Here is a 23,375-nt window from a genome sequence, read left to right on the forward strand (position 1 = left end):
GGATTTATCTCAGGGTGAGCTGCACAGCTTCAGATTCATTGACTGCTTGTTTTGCAACGTGTTTTAATTGTTGTGTGGTGGCACACTGTAATGGTGGAGAAAAATTTAGTCATTATAGAAATGCAACCATGTGAGGAGAAATACTGCTGAAGCACTGTAGCAACGGAAAGACTGAATTAAAACAACTCCACATGTAGGCGTGAGCGTGTAGTGCACATAGCACATAGTGAATGGATGCATTTACCAAACTAACGTATCTCATGCATGAAATTTTAAACACACATGCAGTATATATAGGCTGTTGATAGGCTAGAATCTCTACTGCTGTATACACTGGAAGTACATTTATGTTTATGTATTACAATATACCATGGGGTAAGTACATAAAGCAATATCATGTTACTTTGATTAGATTAGGGTGATTTCATATAAGGCTGCACACTTTGCAAAACAAAATTGCATTATAATTATTTTGGAAAATATTGCATTTTAATTTTCACTGGAAATTTCAATCAAAATCACGTGATTTTTGACGTTTTACTTATTTTATCGAAGAACTCAAACCAACAAGGTTCATAGCTCAATTCAATTCAATTCAAAAAAGCTTACACTCCTATCAACAATGCTAACTTAACAAGGACCCAAACGTAAACTTATAGTGGTTGCCAGAGGGCCCGACTCAATAAAGAGACCAAGTCAAAGATGCCTGACTAAATTATGATCAGATATTGAAATCAACATTATATAAAATAAATTAACATATTATTAATAGGCATTTATCACAACCTAGGAGAGAATTCATAACACACACATATGACCATAATATGTAAAGAAAAAAAAGCAGCCCCTGTGACTTTGATATTGCTTGTCACAATAAATAATAATCAAAATTGTATTCAGTAAAAGGAAAATAGTGGGGTAGACTTTGAAATTAGTAGATTAAAAAATGCAGGAACTATAAGTTTTAATGTTCATTTCCTGACAACGGTGGTGTCTTTTTTAGAGACTCTGTATGAAAGTCACAAACCCTCGTGAACACCAGGGTGCCACTCATAAACACCATGGCATTTTCACATGGCTATTTAAACCCTCGTATCATCCATCACTGTTTTATGGCTAGTTAGCTCAGCTCATGCTGCACTGACCACACACACCCTGCAGGTGTGTGCTCGTCTTTACCAAGACCTTTACAAAATCAGGAAAAGTTGCCCTCAATTACGCCTGAAAGCCAAAATAACTGACACACTATCTTTTCAAGGATGTACTTTTGGTGTTTGTCAGAGTGGCACTGGGACAATGAGAGATTTGTGGTGATAGGCGTTACACCTTATGTTGCACAGAGGCAGGTTAATTCCTCAAAAATGAGAATGGATTTTCTGTAATTACACAGGAAGTTCCCTTGATCCTCCAAAATTTGTTTCTGAAATGCTCAGATTATCTCCACCACTTGGAAAACCACGATAAGTACATGACAAATCGAGGGATGGGTTGGATTAACTGCCTTTCCTCGTGTGCTGAAAAGGCCATGAAGTTGGCTTTGATGGGGAAAAGCTGGCGTCTTCTCAGAAAAGGTTGTTCTTAGAAACAGCATCTCTCAATTCTCCTTCCCCTCGAACTATTTTACATGTATTATGTTGTGGAAACACATTATTTCATTCTGTTGTTTGGACTGCTGATGAAAGTGTTGTAGACTCATGAACAGGCAACAGGCGCTGCGTTTTCCAGCTGTGTCTTTCTAGAGTGAATCCATTCGCGCCTCCTCATTAGAGAATCCTCAAAAAACCAAAACATGTTCCAGAGAGACAAAAACAATCTTGTGGTTTCTGCTTGCTCAGGCTGGTTTGTCTTTCGGGTTCGCTCGGGCTTGAGGCTTCCGGCAGGTTCTCTGTGTAACTGATGGCAGCTGTTTACTGCAGAACTGTGTGTGTAGAGGCTCATTATTAGAGCGTGAAGCTTGTTATGGGGCCGTGTGAGAGACTTGTTAGTCGCTAATTATTTCTGAGGAGCTGCCTGGCAAGCCTGGATGGAAATGAGTAGAGAGAGCAGACGCAGAGAGATGTACAGTAACAGTAAAGTGCAGTGCAGATGTACGTGAGTAAGATGTGCCAGAAACTCTCACTGTGTCTTCACCTGCTGCAACTTTGAGGTTATTAATTTAACTTAAGCTTGTGTCTCTATGAGTATTGCCTGATATCTTGTTTTCTAACCAAGCAACATTTTCTGTAGATGAATCTGAGGTGAAAAGATAATTAAAGGGTAAAAAATTGTTTTTATTACCCGTGGAAATATGTTTTTTTTTCTTTCATCGCTTGAACAAAGTGTATGTTCTAACTTTCTCATATTTTGACTTTTTGTTTGTGCAGACTGTATATTGATTTAAAAATGATTTTCATTAAAACAGAGAATACAGTAAATAAACACAAAAGGAGAAATGATGGAGCAGTACATTTAAATGACTGGACAGCTATTGTTCATATTTCCATTGACATAATCTGATCTGTTTGACTGTTTGACCAAAATTACTACCCGTTAGTTGAATTTACATCTTTTCACTAAACCTCTGTCCCACTGTGTATGGAATATCACAGATTTTTATCAGGATATTGTTTCGAAACTTTTTCACTCATGTAACCCATTTACCCATTGTAGTGGTGGGGTAACATTTGACCCAGGAAACCAGAGATGCTGTAAAGTTAAGACAGTGGTTACAATTGCAAAAATGTAGTAAGGAACCTTACATGCTACAGTCTACCATGAAAACATTTTATCTCACTATTCAGGGTCCAGGGTACTGAATATGTGACTCTGCCTGAGACAAGTGTTAACATTGATGACTTTCTTAATAGATAGAAAGGCCTACCTTTGGCACTGATTGTTATGTGTGATTACTAGCTTAAAATGACTTATTCAAGCTGTTTAAAATGTTGAATATAACACAACAGACTTCACACTGAAGCTGCATGACTCATTGAAATGTAAGTGCAATGTCTTTTTTGCAGTCTGTTGGAGTGTTTTTGCTGTAAAAACATTATCAGTGCATCTTTTGTTGTTGAGGCATTCAAAGCCATAAAACTGTCTGAGAGGAGAAACACCAATAACAATCACAGCTTAAGTTGCTGTTGATGATCTGTATGTATCACACACAGTTGGAGCTGAGGGAGAGGAAGTGGGGAGCTGCGTCCCAGGAGTGTCTCCATTTCCAGACTCTTGACGTTAACCTACACATTTCATTCAGGCCAGATTTTTAATGTATGTATTAACCGTTTAAAGGTCCCATATTTTACATAACAATAATACGTATTGTGATTATAAAGCAGGTTCTATATGAGAAAGTATCAAAGCCTAAGTCCACAGATAAATGCATGCAGCCTGTATTAAGAAACAGAGCCTTAAAACCCGGCGTGAGGACGCCTGTAACGTTGTGATGTCACAACAAAGCAGTTGTCCCACTTTCACTTTCAGAGACAGGACATGGTTTGCACAGCAGCAGGTCTGAGTCTATTTATTCCAGATTATGACCAAATCTTTTGCCACAGTCACTGAAGTACATTTTTCACAAGCGACGAATCTCTCCAAACATCCTTGAATAAATAGATAATAACACTTGTTGATAACCATTTTGGAGTGAACCTAATCAACCTACAGTATAGAGTATCAGACAGATATGATCTTGTTCTAAGTGAAACTGTTAGCAAACACATAAAAATGAGCCATAAAATCAGGTGTAAATTCAAACTTTATCTACTGTTAACATTGAATTATTGTGTTGATGTTTTGACATTTGAGATCAGAAGAGAGTTGCAGAGCTCCTCTCAGTTTCAAAAACTGAGACACTCACAAGGATGAAAAGTAAAAAGCCTTTAATTCAGGATGGCTATTGAATGATTAAAAGCATGCCTGAGCCTATGTGTTTCGGCCATATGTTCACTCCTTTATATAAGATCACGTGGTCAAACTGGGCGGGCTACAGTCATACAGGCTAGAACTGCAAGGCAATTACACCTCACAATTTCAACCGAGAATAAAAAATGAAAACAATACAAAATCCCAAGTAATACCTGATATACACAATAAAACCACTCTTTGCACATTAGATCGTCAGTCCTCACTCAGAAGCAGAAGACAGATATCCTAGGCCAAGGGACCAGGATCCCACCTGAGTCAAAGAATCTGGGAGAAATCAAGTTTGCCATTTAGGCCAGGGTAGAGATTCTCTCTGTAGGAGCCTTTTTTGCCTGTCTCCTCTCCTTAATGACCCTGCTATGTGGTCTATGCCTGAGATCTTTTAAGTATTGCAACTGCTATTGGCAGCCTCTTTATAATGTAGAGCCATGGGATATTGGGCGTTGCCTGTCCTAATAGCATGTTCATGTTCAGCCAATCTGCTTTTTGTTTGCATTTTCTCCCAATATGCTGTATGTAAACTGGATCCCTACACTTAAGAGCACCAGAGATGGAAGTGACTTTCCACACCCATGCATCACTCCAGTCATGTGTTTTCTGACATGTAAAATGTAGGACTTTTGCTGTAGGCTATGTGTGACAAATTCAACTAATACAGACAAAAACATCCAACAAATAAAGAGATAAATAGAACAAATCTGTGTTTTGCTATCAAACACATTCAATTATTAGTGATTTACCGCCTCCTAACATTGATATTCTATAACAAACTTGTAGATGTTCTGCTTCTCACTGATCACAATGAACAAAAGATATATTTTACAGCACCTCACAGGCTCCATGTGTTTGTTTTTTTATGCATGGCACAGAAACAGCCGCAGCTCATGCCCTGAATTTCTTATTGTTCCAGCCGGCAGCTCTGAGCCAGACAACTGATGTGGTCCTCCTGAACAAAATAAGGCCCCTTGCTGGATGAGAAGCCAGATTTATGTGCCTGTGTTATTCCTGGTCATAATGGAGAGGAAAGCCTGGAGTTTGAGAGCTCATACATATAAATATTTCTCAGAGGAAGGTTGCCTCTAGATCCACTACAGGTGGTGAAGGTTTAACTGTGTTGTTCTAAAAAAAAAGAAAGAAAAGGAAACAGATTCACTCACAAATACTCCAATTAGCCGAGTGTTTATTGTTAATAATGACTATGTTGGATTATTCAGTACATTGTGATTCATATTTTTGGCAGACTCTTGAATGAGCATGTGCTCCTCTTCATGTGTCTGATGTCTCACTCACAGTGAAACAAAAGGTGCTTAAAAAACACTGGACTCAAACTGCTTTGTACTACAAAGGCATCGTTGTTATGCTGAACCCTGTGTATCCGCTGGGTTTCTGTGAGAAAGTAATCGCTGACTGATGATGTGGTGATAATTCGTTGTGCAGAGGTGGAACCTTTATTACATTACAAAATTGCAGAAAAAAAAAACAACAACTCGCCCTTGGTGTTCTGGTTGAACCCTTTGGCTCAAGAGCCCATGTTCTCCTTTTAACCTTTTCCATTTGATTAAGAGGGAGAACAGACCTGACCTGACCCACGCTGTGGGGAGGCAGGCGGCAGCTGGGATTTGGGCCAAAACAGCGGGAAACTGAGCTCAAGTGGAGGAGCTGGCAAAACCAAGGGTGGTGAAGGTCCGCAAAAAAGAGACACACATGCATAAATATGTAGTGCATACTACACTCTAGGGCTGTACAGTTAATTGCAGTATAACCAAAATTGCAAGTGGCCGAGTGCAATATGTCACAACATTGTTGTGCATTGTCGGCACTATAAATTTTGTTTTGCTACAGAGACAAATCATATCCTAAAGACATAAAGGGACATGTTTGTTTGGTACAAGACTCAACAAACATTTGCATGTACACATGTGAGTGTGGAGGCAGATGCAGAGAAGCGTTAACCTGCAGACAGCATGACCATGTGCAGGTGCAGGAAAAACATACATTATGCTAAAAGGAGATACATGCCATATTGTGTGGTAATTAGAGTACAAATACATTATTATAGTACACACACAAATACATACAGTAATCACCTTAAAGCTCCATTAATCATTTTATCTGATGTCCCAAATGTAATCACAGTGATGTCAAACAAATATAAAATGAAAAAAGTAATAGGAGATAGGATACTATACAATTAAATAATGTAACAGTAAATCAATTCAAACATGTACAAACAGAAGTTGAAAGATAAGAGATTATGGTTTGAAAATGTCCCAATCAATTCAAATGCTTTATAGTGAGTTCCAGATTAACAAAGCAGTTCTTCCAAGCTCAGTATGAACTTGAGGGACATGGAGTGTAAGGCAGTCTGTGGTCCAATGGACTTAACAATGGTGAAATTTATATAGGCATCTTACCAATGCATGTGAAAATTAGGCCTCTCAGAGGGAGAGGACCACTGGATGCACAGGATGCTATGATGGGGCTTTAAAATGTCACCAGTAATGAACCTAAACGCAGAGTGATAGACTTTAGAGGTGTAGCAAGTGTTGCCATAATCCAGGACTGATTTAACTAAAGTTCCCTCAACAACTGTACTAACCACATTCAATCCAGATGGGGAACAGACTCTTTTACTAGTTAAGGTTTTCTTTGACATTAACTCACAATTATCTCTCAGGTAAATACGTCTGATTTTAAAAGCTGCATTTGTACTACAATTTACCGTAAACCAACACAGCAAAATTATAATTTGTCTCAAAAGTCTCAAAAAATACAACATATGCCAAATGCAAATCCTGTATTACAGAAAACTCCAGAGCACACAGAATTTCCATCTGCTAATCTTAGGTAGGACTGTGCACATGCTCCGCTGGGTATATTCCCTCTCGTTTACTACAAACATGGATTTCGCAAAGTATATTTTAAATCTAAACAGGAAACCATCTTGTAAATACAGTATGTGACTGAAAATTTGATCAACCTCTGTGGGAAAGGGCACAACTATTATTTATCTCATGTGTTTGTACATTCCTAGAGATCAATCCAGGTCTTCAATTCTCTTCAAATGTAATGTAAATTTTCCTTTTACCTATTCAGCAGACTTACAATAAATTAAGCATTTCAGTAAAGCAGCCACTGCACGTATGTTTTTTATATAAATAAAAATAAGCTACTGAGGAAATATTAACTAAATTAGCACTGTGATGAAAATACAGTTGTATTCAACTGAATTATAACTGAACAATGCGGCAGTGTAAGCCCTTCTTTTCCCTCAGAGTGTCCCCGGGGATGCACATACAGTACAGCAGCATAATTAACATTATAATAGCTGTTGAGTCACACTATGCTGTAGCCACTTCCTCGGCTGTTATGAAGCCATTTCAAGAACCTGAAAAGCTCTTGAGAGTACTGTAGGCAGCCTGCATGCACCACCAGCCATCTCACACACTGAGCAGCATTGACATTCAGAGGCTGCTGCCGCTGGCTGCCCGATCATGATGGATTCAGATTGAGAGCAGAAAAGGCACGGAGAGGCTCAGTGTTGCTAGAGCCCTTATGTATAAAAAAAACCCTGACTGTTGCAGCAGTGAGTGAGAGGAGAATGCTGAGTGAGTCTGGGTGATACGAGCCCATGGGCAGGACGCAGAGAGGGAAAATGCATGACGGGTCTCTAAATATCCTTGTTAGGCAACTGTAAAATACCTTATGCGAGCTGGCGACGAGACATATTTAAGTTTGATTGAGGAACGGAGGAGAGAGAGGGGGAGAGGTGAAGAGCTAAAAAGTTTTATGTGTCACAACAGTAGTTCTTCCAGGTCCTCCATCTTTCATCCTCAGTATGTTAGATCCACTTTGCAACAAATGCAGTGAGCAGGAGTGAGTAAATGTTGATTTCCAACTCATCCCAGGCTGCCAACCCCGTCACAGATAATTAAAGGAGACATATTCTGCCCCCTTTCCACAAATTAAAATAGTTCCCAGGTGTCTTAAAGACATATCTGTGACATGCTTTGGTCAAAATACCCCAAGGATCAAACATCACGTGTTTCTTTTCATACTCTCAAAGCAGCCCTGTTCAGAACGGCTGGTTTCAGTGCCTGTCCCTTTAAATGCAAATTAACCACTGCTTTCCCCGCCCCACTCCTCCTACCGGTCCCAGGTAGGGGTGGTATTATGCTAATTCGAATCCTAGTTACATCACTGGAAGACAACTGAGGGAACAGCTCATAAAACCACATGGATTTTAACCTAGGGAGCCTGCACATTACAGATTTTTTAAAGAGCCTTCACAAAGTGCTATTTCCATAATACATGTCCCCTTTAGAAGACACGTCAGTTATGTCATGGCCTTCAATCATCAGGTCAACAAATGACAAGTGATGAACACTGGTGTTTATTATGTTGATTGTATCAGCTTTTTTATGAACTGTAAATGAACTGTAAATTATGTGTGAATGTGTGTGTGAATGGGTGAATGTGATGTACTGTAAAGCGCTTTGGGTATCGTTACAGGTATAGTAAAGCGCTATATAAATACAGACCATTTACCAATTTGTAAATGTCTAATTATTAAAGTGTAGCAGGTGTGTGGTAGCAGGGTTTTGTGTCACACCTTAATGCAAACCAGCAAGACAGCTAAATGTTATTCAGCTGAACACTAAAGCAAGCTGGCATGCCTCCATGAAAAAATATGTTAGCATTATGTACTTACACATCCAGCAGACACAGAGCAACTTTATCACCTATTTTGACTTGTGTTTCTGTCCAGCTGATGAATCTCAGTCCAATCTCCAGCCTCCTTTAATCTCTGATTTGCTTTCTAATAACCCATTGGATAAACATCTGGCTCTTTAGTTTCTAGATGTTTGTAGTTGCTGACTCTTCCTCCTGTTTGGTGCTGGTAAGAGAGTGTAAAAGTGATGTTTAGACTTCCCTGAAATCTGCTAAGATTTCTGCTGAAAAAAAAAATATATATATATATACAATGTGTATATATATATATATATATATATATATATATATATATATATATATATATATATATATATATATATATATATATATATATATATATATATATATATATATATATATATATATATATATATACACACTGTATATATATATATATTTTTTTTTATATACAGTACAGGCCAAAAGTTTGGACACACCTTCTCATTCAATGTGTTTCCTTTATTCTCACTGAAGGCACCAAAACTATGAATGAACACATGTGGAATTAACAAAAAAAGTGTGAAATAACTAAAAACATGTCTTGTCTTCTTTGTCTTATCTTTCTTCTTTTCTTCTTCCTCTCCTTCTTGCTCCCCCTCCTCTATCTCTGACCCCTCCAATTCTAGTTTCTTCAAAGTAGCCACCCTTCGCTCTGATTACTGCTTTTTGCTCTTGGCATTCTCTTGATGAGCTTCAAGAGGTGAACCTGACCTGAACATGGTTTTCACTTCACATGTGTGCCTTGTCAGGGTTCATTAGTGGAATTTCAGTGAGAATCTACAATGTAAATAGTGATGAAAATAAAGGAGATGCATTGAGTGTGTCCAAACCTTTGGCCTGTACTGTATATATATTTATATATATATATATATATATATATATATATATATATATATATATATATATATATATATATATATATATATATATATATATATATATATATATATATTGTTTACCATAAAGTTGTAAGTTCTTCTCATTAAAGCAGAAGTAAGCGATCTGGTCGTTTTGGCTAACTTCCTGTCAGCCGTTGGAGTTAGCAGTCCCCGCCCTCGTCCCTACGTCACCACATTCACGCGCATCCCTTGGCTGCACACACAGAGAGGACCGCCCCTTTATGCCGTTCTCTCTCCTCATTGGATAAAGGTTGTAGGATACAAGAAAAGTTTTCTCCTCGGCTTACAGCAGAGCAGAGTGACTGACAGACCCGTGTTTCAGACCAAACACTCTATATAAGTGATTGCTGTCGGAAGATATAACTATTTAAGACTTATATTAACACAAATATTCCGCTTACTTCTGCTTTAAATGATTGCAACAATGTGATTTATTCTTTATTGATCAATCTCTTCCAAACGTCTCACCGTGAAAATTAAACCACAATTAACCTTTATAATAGGAATCAAAAGAGCAATGTGTCTGAAAACAAAATTACTCCAACTTTATGGGCAACAGTGTATAATATATAAAAAGATATAAGTAAGTCTATAAAGTCTGTACTTAGTTTAGACTAGACTACTTGTTTAGACTAAATGTCCGGTCTGTAGCGCATGGATTTGACAAGTGTTCCCCTCCCACTCATTAATCCAGTCTTGTGTGCCATTATGCCCTGTATGTGACTTCTGAACAACTCCTACAGCTCTACTCTATTTTATATTTTTTTAATGCTCTTTAAGTATAACATACAACAGTCTCCTTCCTTGCTCTCTGAAATGTTGGCATCTCAAGAAATGGAGCTATTAAGTGGAGTAAGATGGAAGTTTAGAGAGGCTGGAGTGAGACAACGCCACAATGAAACACCTCCTGCTCCTCTTTTATCACAGCTGTAATTGCCTCATTCCATTTCTCAAAGAAATAAACGATAACACGCGTCCCTGCAGCTTCTCCGCCCACAGCTATCTACTACCTCACACATTGTCCTCCACCGTCCTCCTCTCCCTCTCCCTCTCTGTCACATGCACAGTCTCATATTAATTCTTCCCGTTTATTCTTGCTATATTTTACTCTCTCACAAACACGCTGGGCCTCATGCTCATATAAACACAGACCTGCTCATTAATTCAATCTCTGGCAATAATTTATTTCCTGCTGCACAAACACACACACACACTCAGGCTGTTTTTTCTTCTCTTACTCCCATAAACACTCTTTTTCTCTCATGTTCATTTCTCCGTCCACCTCTCCTTCTTCGCCGTGGTGAATGGGCTGGTGTGGAGTCTGACTTGGCTGCTGTACTGAAGCTCTCTGAGCACTTATTTGCGGCTATTGCCTGAGAGCCTACCAGTGTTTGTTTTGGAGATAATGATAATGCTTGAGGGTGAGCAGACCCAACTCATCGCAGGCATGGTTATAGCCCCATCAAGCGACAGTGTGCAGATTAGAGATGGCTGTTGCTGAGAGATACAACATTAGATAACCACTTGTTTGAAGAATCATTGTTGCACAAGAAGATGATGAAGAAGAAGAGGGATTTGCAGCGGAGTAAATGATGCTGTATCAATTTCTAGAGAATCCAGTAGATGTGGAAGTCAGGGTTCAGATTACAGGGGAGATATGACTTGGACACACCTAACAGAGGTAAAGACAAACAAACAAACAAACAAACAAAAGAACAACAACAAAGGACCGTCCAAAGGGGTTGAAACATTCATAAATGCATATTTTCTATGTTTATACTGTACCTTGTAGGCCTATACCTTGACACATTTTGATTCTCCCGTGTGTGTCAGGTAGATGCTTAGTATGTATAGTAGCAGTATACCTAGCCAGCATTTTTACTCTCTTACTTTCAGAGTTTGTGGATTAGAGTACATAGTGTCTAATTTGAGCTTTAAGTTACATTTTAGCCAACTAATGTTTTCTGAAATTAGCTTAAAGTTACAGGCTGTGTCTGAAATCACTCACTACTCACTATATAGTGAACTATAGTGACTACACTACACATTTTGCAGTGCTGTCCGAAAGTATAGTGAGAATCAAAGTAAATGGCCTATACCTATTGGAGTCATAGCATCTCACAAGTATAGTAGTGTACAATCAATGGTCATGCATTAAAGGGATAGTTCACCCTAGAATGATATTTCGCTCATTATCTACTCACCCTTATGTTGACTAAGGGCTGGAAGAATTATCAGAGTCCACCGTCCCTTCTCTTAGTTACAGGGGGTCTCGGCGTAGCAGTGAATTTCAATGCAACGGTTGCAAAGGGACACCGGAGCTCTTCGTAAAAAAACACACACAAAAAAACATCCAAATACCTCCATGATGCTCGTATGTAATGTCCGTCTTGTGCTGAAGCCCCAAATTGCGTAATTGTCCCGAAAAAAATTGTGATTTGCGCCGGCGTCAGTGCGGTTACTGCGAATCACGCGATATTTGGACGGACCAGGAAGAGGAGCTTCGAGAAGCTTCCGCTACAAACAAGCTTAAAATATAGACTTATTTAATTTTTTTCGGGACAATTACGCAATTTGGGGCTTCAGCACAAGACGGACATTACATACGAGCATCATGGAGGTATTTGGATGTTTTTTTGTGTGTGTTTTTTTACGAAGAGCTCCGGTGTACCTTTGCAACCGTTGCATTGAAATTCACTGCTACGCCGAGACCCCCTGTAACTAAGAGAAGGGACGGTGGACTCTGATAATTCTTCCAGCCCTTAGTCAACATGAGGGTGAGTAGATAATGAGCGAAATATCATTCTAGGGTGAACTATCCCTTTAACCAAGCAATATATACCATAATGCATTGCAGCCACGCATCGTGGTCATGATTGCTGTCAGCATTGATCTGGAACGTTTTAGTTATGCAATTGTAGTAACGTAATTAACTGCACGGTGGAGTAGTAGAGTGTTTTTTTTTTTCATTTTAACTCACTAGTTCTCGATATATAATTCCCTATTATTATTTGCTATTTTCTTACTTTAGCTTCAGCAAACTAATAGTAGCTGTAGTTTCTAACTTTAGTCCTGTAACCTACAGTTAAATGTTACCTCAACGTCACAGTTTAGCTTACTAATGTTGGCTACTAGTTCATAGTACGTCCATTTTTAAAAAAAATTGTCATTATCTATGGGCACTCAGTCATGAGATGTGAGACAATAAGGAATAAGTGCAGCGGACACCAGTGGTGAATAATAGGCTACACATTGAAACAGCAACTCCAGTTGTTTAACATGAAGAACTCCACACAGACAGCTGCAGCTGGACACTGGTCTGGGCATCCCACCATGTTTCTTCATGCCAAGGTTCTATTTCCAGCCACGCCCTACCTTTATCCCTTTTGGCCACTGTTTGGCTCCCGTAGCAGCTTGTTCAGCAGTATTCTTCTCCTGTCATTGATACAAGCACCAGTGTCCATTGTAGTTGGAGTTTGTTTTGACATAGAGTTTATTATTACTTACTTTTTATTTGAGTTTTTCCTGTGTGGTAACTGAATAATATAAAAAAAAAAAAAATGTTTACTGAAAGTTCAAACTATTGTACTTGAGGTATCTGCACTTTGTTTAGTGTTTATGTTTTATGCTACCTCATCCTTCTACTCCATCCACATTTCTGCGGGAATTATTGCATTTTTTACTCCAGTACTATTAATTGACAGCTTGAGTTAATCAAGCAGCATACTGTAAGTACTGTAACACTCCCCTTATTGGCATAGTATAATTTGCACACTAGTGAAGCGACTGTAATAAAAGAAGATTTAAGACAGACTGAGAAATGGGTCCCATAAGATCAGATTGCAGCAGTCTGCTGCTTGGATTCTGTAAATTGTTTGATTAAAGCAGTCACACCTGCATTGAAATGATCTGCCAGTTATTATCACATCTTCCTGCAGTTTTCAAGTATGCAAAACGTTTGGGCAGAAGAAAAGTGTGCATGGATTTTGCGTTGTGAGCTTTGCACTAAGTGGGAAAAGACAGATTATCATTGCTGAGAGCAACTTCAGAGGCTCTATCTCTTACGCAGCAGTTTTTATGTCCCAGCTTTGAATATTATCTACAAGACAGGGGCTGTGGGCATTGTAGCTGGCTCTGGCTGTGTATTGTCAAATCGATACCTGGTGCGTTTCAGGTTTCACAAATGAAAAATACAAGCAGATTTCCAGATCAATGTACAAGAGGGATGTATGACTCGAGGCTTACACTGCTCTTGTAATACAAGACAGATCCATAGCCCAGCGTCACAGTTTGAACAGCCAAGGTTAATCTATGAGCCCAGATGAAAATTGGCACTTAGTTGGCACAGGTCTGACTCGTTCTTATTGAGTGAATAAGCTAGACAAATCTATGAGCAGGAGCACAAAAGTTCAGAATTCTTAAAGCTAACTCCATAATTAAAAACACCTCTGAAGTGTCACTCAAAGTGTCTGGACAAAGCTCAGAGCGACAGAGCAACATTACAAATTAGAGTTTAGTTAAAGCAGATATCAGCTTCACGGCCGTTTCGGCTAATGCTGCGTTCAAGGCAGGCTTTTGAAACCGTAAGTTACAGCTTCAAGTCACAACTACGACTTGGTAGCGTTCCAGGTAACCCGTAGCTCGTGTTTTTACCGTCCTGTTGTCTGTGAAAGTTCCCTATAACGGCCACTCGTAACTTCCGACCCGTGAACTCGTACCAGATCGAACTGGTATGACTTCACAGGAAGGAAAAACACAAAGTACGAGTTTCTATGAACGCACCATGAGTTAGCAGCCCCCGCCCTTGTCAGGCATCAATTGGTCCTCGTGCTACGTCACCACATTCACGCGCATCCCTTGGCTGCACACACAGCCCTTCATGCCGTTCTCTCTCCTCATTGGATAACACTTGTATCCCACAAGGAAAATTTTCTCCTCGGGTTACAGCAGAGCAGAGTGACGGAGAGACTCGTGTTTAGGCTGAAATACTTCATGTAAGTGATTGCTGACGGAAAATAGGACTATTTAGGACTTATATTAACAAAAACATTCCACTGATATCTGCTTTAATGAACCAGGAGAACATGGTAGAGCAAAACTCTTCATGTGTAACACAGGATTTCCCAAAAAGGAAAGCAAAACATGACCAAGTTGTAATATGGAAAATTTCCTCATGAGAAGTGGAAAATATTGTGACATTCACACTCGAAACTTATTTTCATGAGGGGCTCATGGAGTCAGTAACTGCCTTTGGTCATACTGTGTGAAATCTGGCATGTTATGGTTTTCCCTCTACATTTTATTAATAAATATGAAAAGTGGCTTTTACAAAGGTATTATTTGTGCACCAGCCTTACTGTAGCTGTCATGACAAACGTGAGGGAAACGCAAGATCACGATAAATAATAGGAGTCATTTCAACAAAAAGAAGGAACCCATTGGATGTGGTCATCTTTAAAATTTAGTGCGTAATTTGTTGAGTGTGAAGAGACGGATAAGCACAAAATTTCAAATGTGCTGGCAAGTCCAGAGAGTCCAACCAATCTGTATGGTGATCAAACAGGACTCTCACTTATCACTGGCTAGTAATTTAGCCTGAGCAAGATTATTACTTGTCTTATTTTTTCATCAGTTGATACCAGAACATTTTCTCAAAACCACAGACTGACTGTAAATTTATTTAACATTTGTTTAGTTACATTTATTGCATAAAACTAAAACACGTGAAAAAATGAAATAACAAATTGTCTTTAAAGCTTAAATTTGACAGTAATAAAACACACATTTGTTCAACTCAGTGCTTTCTGTAGGTTTACTTCAACAGTAGTCAGTTGTTGTGGTGTGACCTGTGGCCATTGTTAGCTGGTGCTTATTGCTCAGTTATTCTTATTTTTTTCCTGCCAAAAAGTTACACTTCTTTATGAAAATACAAAAAAGAAGCACTTTTGTCTAAAAAACATAACTCAAAGTTTCATTTATTAACTTTCTGCTCAGCTTTCAACCGCATCTCATTGTGTCACAAAAAAAAAAGAAAAACCTTGAGCTCCGAGTAAACACTGTTCTCTGAGGAAAACTTTGATGTGTAGGTGAAAGCTTCACATCTCCAGAGAGTAAAAGTCAGAATGTGAATCTTGAGACAGAGTTTTTATTTAAACCATTACTTGGTCAAAAACAAACTTTTATATTCACAAAATAAGGAAACTAACTCATGAGAGTCTGTGGAAGTAAAGGGAAATTCACAGTGCCATTATGCTTTAATGTCTGTTTGTTAAAGGTGTACAGAAATGGCCGTTTGTCCTGTTTGTCGCGCCGAGTTGTCACGAGCTGCAACACGAGTTTACCCGAGTGAGGAAAACGAATTTGATTGGTCGTTATCGAGCGGGCGGGATATTCAAAGCTTGGGGCGAGCCTGAGCTCCGTGTGTGTGTGCGTGTCTCAGACGTTTGAATGACGGATTACGGATCCAATGTCAGTGGCTGGTGAATCGTGTACAGGCTGACGTATAATCCGTGCGCCTGCATTATCCAATGCGAAAAAAAAAATACACACTTTCATCCCGGATTTACTCAAAAATAGAATTTTGCACAAAGTTTGGCCTACAACGTCTGAAAGATGAGTTGTCACATTAATTTTATGACCCAAAGTGGGCTCAAATTCAATTTTCTTTTCTGTACACCTTTAAGCTAAAATTATAAGTGTCAGTCATATGCCTAAAATGTTTTCTTCTAGTATGAAAGGCTGACCTGCTGAGCTCCAGTCAGGAAAAACAGCCTTTTTTCAGGGTTGTTTAAGTTTGTGATGCTTGAAAAAAAAAAGAAAAAGAGAGTAAAGGTTTCTTTCTTTTTTTTTAAGTAGGAGGATTTGTTCCCACAGGCCTCACTGATCAGAGCTTGTCATTTACTAGTTGCCAAATTTAGGGATTCCAAAAAAACTTGCTATGCTCATACTGTAATACGATTTGGAGAACAGTAGACCTCTCCAGTCTCCACAAAAAGATTACTGACATTTACCAACCAGCTTGAGCCTTTCCAAGCCTGACAACTGCTCTGCTGTCAGGCCAGTAGCTGGCACAAGTGCATGTCCCAGTTCAGACACTGGATCCTGTGAAGACATGAAATCCAGGAGTTCAAGCTGAGCTTCCTCCTCTAATGAGACATGTAAACCCACAAAGGCAGAAAGCAGTGGTGTGTTTGGATGCTCCCTGTCAACATGTTAAGTAACTTTATCTTGTTGGAGTATAAATACTGTTGTTTTATAATGCTGGAGTACTACATAGTTCCTACAAAACAACTCAACAGTAACAAATATAGAGTGTAAGTAGTATGTTAAGGGTTTCAGTTACACCTTTCATCATCATTTTTTGTAATTTATTTATTTATAGGGGACAGTGTAGAGTAGTCAACCATTCAAGTGATGTAAAGATGTGTGTAGGAGACTTTGCAATTATTAAGTCACACTTGGCTGCTTACTGCACACATTTGAAAGATAAATAGCTACTAGTACTGAAAAGGAAGAAAGGTCAAACAATTGTATTTTATTCTCCTTTGGTTTAAAACACACACATTCACAATGAAATATAGGCTACATAGGAAACACAGGGCTATCCTTCCAAAAAAATATTGTATCAAAACATGAACTCTTTAGAGAGATTATTTTTGTTATTCCACATGTTAATTGCATTATCACACATATTAAGGGAGGAGACATTTTAACACATCATATTTTTTGTCTGTGCAAGTCTCACTTTTTTTTCACATTTACAATCAAGAAATATGATATAAGAGAAAGGGCATCCCATCATCCCATGTGGGATGTCCAGTATGGTGTGCTACAGAGCATGGACAAGAAGATAAATGAATGAATAAGAAAAAAGCAGGTGGCTTGATGTAGTTGATTAAAATTATGAAATAAAAATAAATTTTAAAAAACTAAAAAAGTTACACTTCAGAAACTTACTCTCTAACTCTAGAAACCCTCGTGTCTTTTTACACTTGACTCGGATCAAACACGTTTTATCTTCTCCTCTCACTCCCTTTTTTTTTACCATCACACACTCCACCTCATCACTTTGACTCTCACCATCACAGGCAGCTATAATGTGACTTCACATGTTGGAAATGCAGCTGAGAAAGAGCTCACCCTCCTCTTTTTTTCCCAGTGATTAATGTGCAGAGTGTCAGGGCTGCTGTAATATTGTTCCTGTGAATATTCAGTCGTTACACAGCATCACTCAGATTAATCAGTCATTGCTGAAGGAAATTAAGGCTTTTGCATGGAATTTGTTAAACTGCTTTATGATACATTACTGGGCATTTGTCGTTGAATGTTTTCTTCTGCAGTCTGAGCCTTACAACAGCAAAGATGGGTCTAAATGGGAAATCTACTGAAGCTGCACCACAGCCTTGATCTATGATGCTTATCCATCTTATCTCCCTCCTGACGGAAAATAAAATTATTGTAGAAACATTACATTTGAGCTTTCAAACGTCTTGTGTGGCCACTTCACATATTTAGACCTTGTTTTCTAACTGCACTGAAAGTCATCAACTAATGAGCTTTTAAATATTAATAATGTCTCATGTTGTGTCTGTCCAGCCATGTTCACAGAGGTGCCTCATGACATGACGGCCCACAGAGGTCAGGATGTGGAGATGGCATGCTCCTTCAGAGGGGCAGGTACGCCCTCGTATTCACTGGAGATCCAGTGGTGGTACATCAGGAACCATCTGGACTGGACAGACAGACAGCCCTGGACGACCAATGAGGTGAGGTCATCACAAGAACCCGGGCAGCCTGATGATGATGGGAAATAATTAACTCATTAAAAAAAAAAAAAAAAAAAAAAAGCTCTCTGTTACCAAGTATATCTGGTCTTAATTTTAACTTTAATGACAGGACTTTTATTTTTATTTTTATAAAGGATAATTGGTCTACTGTTCTGCCATCTGTTTAAACACACCTGAGGGGCAAGTGATTTTTTTTCTGGGTGAAAATAAAAATATTTTTTCCACAAGTTATTATGATGATGGTGATTATTTTTATTAGTAGTAATAATGGCAGCATTATTGCTGTTGTTGTTGTTGGACAGATGACATTAATCCCCTAAGGGACAACTGAAATATTTAACGATTTATTGATGCAGATTAAAAATGCTGTTTAAACCCCCTCCCTCCTTGGGAGGGTATTTACCCTGGTTTACTGTAAATCTGATTAAAAACACTCATTTTCAGTTTTTTCCTACCAGGTGATTTTTTAATATTCCATGCACCATGAGGTGCATGTTAGCAAATTGTGTTGTATCACTGCTTTACCTCTACACTTTAAATGTGGAAAAAGTCTGTAAAAAAACACACACAAAAACAGATTGATTTTTTCAAAGCAGAATGTGAACACACAGTTAAATGAAACTGACTTAAGATTTAATCCTTTCCCATATGTTTTTTTTTCTTTTTTTGCTAGGTTGCTCCAGAGGAGGAGATACCAAAGGACGCTACAAAGATAAGTGTGAGTGAAAATCTACCTGTTTCCACTGTTTGAGAAAAACCTTTTGTTTGCCTTGGAGTGATGTGATGAAATGAGACACAAAACCCTTGATTACATTTAAATGTCTTGAATGTAAATGTAAATGTTCTGGATCGTCTGCAGATGTTGTACACTGCTGTATTACACACAAGGATTTGATTCTCACTCAGCGAAGCTCTCAGCACAGCGAAAGATGAGAAACACAACGTCAGTACGTTCACTTGATCCGTGATGGTTTTGTAGGAATCACAGTGTCAGCCAAAGAGCAGACAGCGCCCCCACTCGTGGGTGGTTAAGTGTCCCGCTCAAGGGGGCATGGCCCGCTGTGCATCATATTCAGATTCTCATTTACGCCCCTGCATCACCTTTATGACTGCAATACCAGGTCCAAACAATAAACAGTAAGGGAGGAGGAGCAGGCAGCAGGGAAGTCAGCAGAACTTTTTATATCTCCTCTGGTATCCATCAAGGCTTTAACTCACTCAGGCAAATGGTTTCCCACAGCAAGCAGGGAGGAAGCTCAGCCATATAGTCACTCAAAATGTTGACTTTTTCCTTCTAATTAGCTGAAAAACTGAGCTTGGTGAGGGAACTGCTGCACATTATCTCCAAGCCGACCTATTCCTCCTGCTAAATCTCTCTTTACTCACTTTGCAATTACAGAAAAGAGCAACAACTCCTGCTGGCTAATCATACGGTCCTTACCCTCAACAGGATTTTGTGTAAAATCAGCAAATAGAAAGTTAAAAATATTAGATGTGTAAAGATAAACATGAGGATATATTGATATTGTTTTTTATGCGTGAAAAGATGAACATAAAAACACAAACAAAAAACAAAAAACATGAAGCCTCTCTCCTCTCTCCCACCAGGCTAGCTTCTGCTGATTTGCTGTAATGAAAGCACCAGCTGTGGTTTGGGTGACTGAGTGTGTGCGTTAGTGTAAGTGTGTTTGTGTGTGTGGGTGGAGCTGAACACTGCAGGCTCTACAGCTGGAAAATCCTTATTAGTTTTCTGTATATAATGGATGTTGGCCCACATCCATATAGTAAAACAGAAACATGGCAACATACTGTATGCCGATAAACCGACAAACCGTGAAAAGTGTTACAGAAAGTGTTAACCCTTACATGCAGTTGCAAACACACATGTAGTGACTATCTCCAACACACACATACGTACGCACACTATCCAACATCGACTCGCGTCACAGGGAAGAAGGTGGGTGATAAATGAAGTTGTATTTATATCTTTGTGCGTCACATCTCATGATGTCCCCAGACTCTCATCATCTCAACAGAGTTGGTCTCTGAACTTGCAAAGCTTTCAGCTTCCAGATGTAGTTAGTGTCTTCATACTTTCAAGGCCACAAATAGAATTTGTTAGACGGCACCTTTGTCAGAGTTTGAGTGAGTGATTGGCTCTGAGGAGCGCCACTGTGGATGAGTGTATCCAGGTTACATGGATGATTTCAGCATCAAACCAATGCTGTAGCTTTCACTGTCTCACATCATACGCAGCAAATGTACGCTTAATTATTTTCTCTTTCAAACACAGCAAAGTCTAATTCATATTTGATAACCATAAATGTTTTACATGTATCAAACTAATAATAACTAATAATCACTAATCTCTAAAACTGACAGAGATATCTTGTATTCAACTAAATGTGCACACAAGGACTACCATAAAAGTTAGAAAAAATTGTTTGACATACTTATTCCCTTTCTTACAGAACTCTAATGTGGATGGCCATGTATTGATGTTGTTTTGTCTGCTTGATGTCTTGTTTGTTTGTTTGAACAAAAATGTCAACATATGCAGGGACTGTGGATGGAAGCTCCTTTTGCTAAATCTTACACGTAAATGTGTACAAAATACTGTATATGTGTGAAATTTAGCCAAAAAGCTGTTTGAAATGTTGATATTGATGTTTTCTTTTCCGATAAATGGATAAAGTGAAGCAAATATGTAGCTTGAACCAGGAGATATCTAGGCTATCTATATCTGCTTTGGGAGTAGATTAGTTTATATATTATAATCTAATTCTAAGAGACCAAGAGTAAACTACTTGCAGTTTTTTTTTTTTTTTTTAACTTACTGTACAAAACAATGACAATAAGGGTTAGGGTTAGGGTCCTTTTAGCTTCCTAATTCCTGCATTACTGCTTGTCTGAGCTAACATAGTGAAAGCATGCTGCAAGTAATATAATATGACTTTTTAATCTCATATTTTCCCACCTCTTGTCACTTTTTTTGGTACTAATTCATAACCTGCTTGCAAACTACTGTATATGGAAGTGTTAGCATGCACTGTTTTTTGTTGTGGTGTTGAAAATCGAGAATATGTTTTGATTACCAAATATCTGTTGTTACGTCCCTGATACACTTTTGGTGTTGTCTGATATGACCATTAGCTACCCTGTTACCCATTCGTTTTTTTCTCTGTTTATTCCTATCTTTGCCAGGTCGTAAAGGTTGTAGGAAGCAACATCTCCCATAAACTCCGCCTATCCCGGGTCAAGCCGTCTGACGAGGGTACCTATGAATGCCGTGTGATTGACTTTAGTGATGATGCAGGTGCGCGCCACCACCGGGTCAGGGCCTACCTGCAGGTGGTGCCAGAGGGTGAGATCGTCGACGGCAACCGCAACGACAACTTCGAAGCCGTGGACGATACCAAGAGAGGGGTTGGATTCGTCAACGGCGATGACATGGAGACTCATGGTGGTGCCAGAGAGCACGCTCATGGTCACCACCAGAATCACGGGCACCACCAGGAGCACAGCAAGCAGCGGCCTTCGACACCGGCCCACCACGGCCACAGCCACAGCAGCAGTAGCAGCGGTCAGCAAGGCAGTCACAAGGCAGGCAGAGAGCTGAGGAAGAGGGACGCGGACAGTAACCACAGCCACAATGACTGCACCAACGAGCCGAGCTGTGCGCCGTAGATGTTGGCTCATTTCACCTGAGTGATAGATTACGTAACATGATGTGTGTCACAGCATAAAAAAGCTATTCTTCCCACACAGCGCAGGCCTGTGCACAAATCCAGAATCCCAAGAAACCTACAGTGAGGCTTGTTCAGAGCACAGTGCTGTAAACTGTGCAGGGAAAGTAGCTTTTTCTTGCTGTGCATGGGTCTGGGTTGGACTGCTCACTGTCTGAAAAGCCTTGCTTCACGACATTTAGTAAAGAGGGGGAGGGGCTGACATGTAGATCTAGGCAGCTCCACCGTTTCTGGTCTCAGCACTGACGAAAGACTCTTGGCCTACAATTAACCCATGCTCTGTTCCACTCTTGTACTTTAGATACTGTAAATGACACAACCCTGCTTTCACGCTCATACTTCCTCCACTGCCTTACTCGTCATTTGATACACCCTCAGAAAGAAAAAAAATCCTATTATAGCCTACCTGAAATAAAATGTTGAGTGTGCTAAATTAAACTCGGTTAATTCTCCACTTGGAAACCTTGTCCTTTTCACTTTTAGAGCACAAGCTCCATTGGATCTTTTCAAATAAAGGACATGAATATGGTGCAAAACTTGTTCACACCCAAGATTCTGCAGGTTTATTCAGTGTTTATTTATAGGAAGAAAGAAACATGCTTTCTTCAGCAGGAATTCATCAAAGTCCCAGAGCAGCAGCAGCAGCTCATCAAGGACAGATACATCCTCATTTCATTAAAGCTGAATGCAGCTGAATACAGTGGCAGTGTGGAAAGCGTGGGATTTTCCATCCTTGGTGTTTGCAATTCAAACAAAGCACATCACAGCCTGCATCGTCCCCACAACGCTTTTGAACAACAGCACAATAGAAATTGTGATTCACTTAGTTTTTTGTTCACCCTCTTGTGCCACAGGTTCGATCCGTTCATGGATGCTCACACTGAAGCAAATCAATCAAATTGCTCTATGTAGATGCTACCTGTTTGGAACACCATGAAAAGATCATATCTGTGCTCTATAAATCTGATTTGCCGTGCCAAAAGTGAAAATACATTTTTAGGGAAGAGCAGTGCTGCATTTTTCTCTGAGCTTGGTTCCCTTATTCCTTATTCTCTGGCCGAGTGCTCATCAATCATTTAAAAGCCTCAATCCTCTCCACTACAAGCCTCTAATCCACTCTGTATATATGACTGTATAATATGAAATAAAGTGAGTGCATGTTCAGTAATTTTCTTAAAAACTTTTTCAACCAACCATACACAAAGACAGTGTGTTAGCTAAAGATATTTTTTTTCATTTATTAGTTTATTTTACAAGAAAATGTCCATTTGTTCTGAATCTCTTTTTCCCTTCCTATAAAGTCTTGT

General features: G+C 39.2%; 1 protein-coding gene across 1 annotated transcript in view; it reads left to right on the plus strand.

Moving 5' to 3' along the window:
• Positions 1-22,009, plus strand: part of vstm2la (V-set and transmembrane domain containing 2 like a) — a gene marked incomplete at both ends in the record, with an annotated part of 57,169 nt that extends 35,160 nt beyond the window's left edge. The window contains 3 exons of the mRNA XM_083975060.1: positions 18,132-18,301; positions 18,996-19,040; positions 21,527-22,009. Coding sequence (XP_083831186.1) covers positions 18,132-18,301; positions 18,996-19,040; positions 21,527-22,009 — 698 coding nt within the window. The remainder of the gene's footprint in view (positions 1-18,131; positions 18,302-18,995; positions 19,041-21,526) is intronic.
• Between the last annotated feature and the right edge of the window lie 1,366 nt (positions 22,010-23,375).

Source organism: Trachurus trachurus, assembly GCF_905171665.1.
Source record: "Trachurus trachurus genome assembly, chromosome: 7".
NCBI classification, from domain to species: Eukaryota; Metazoa; Chordata; class Actinopteri; order Carangiformes; family Carangidae; genus Trachurus; species Trachurus trachurus.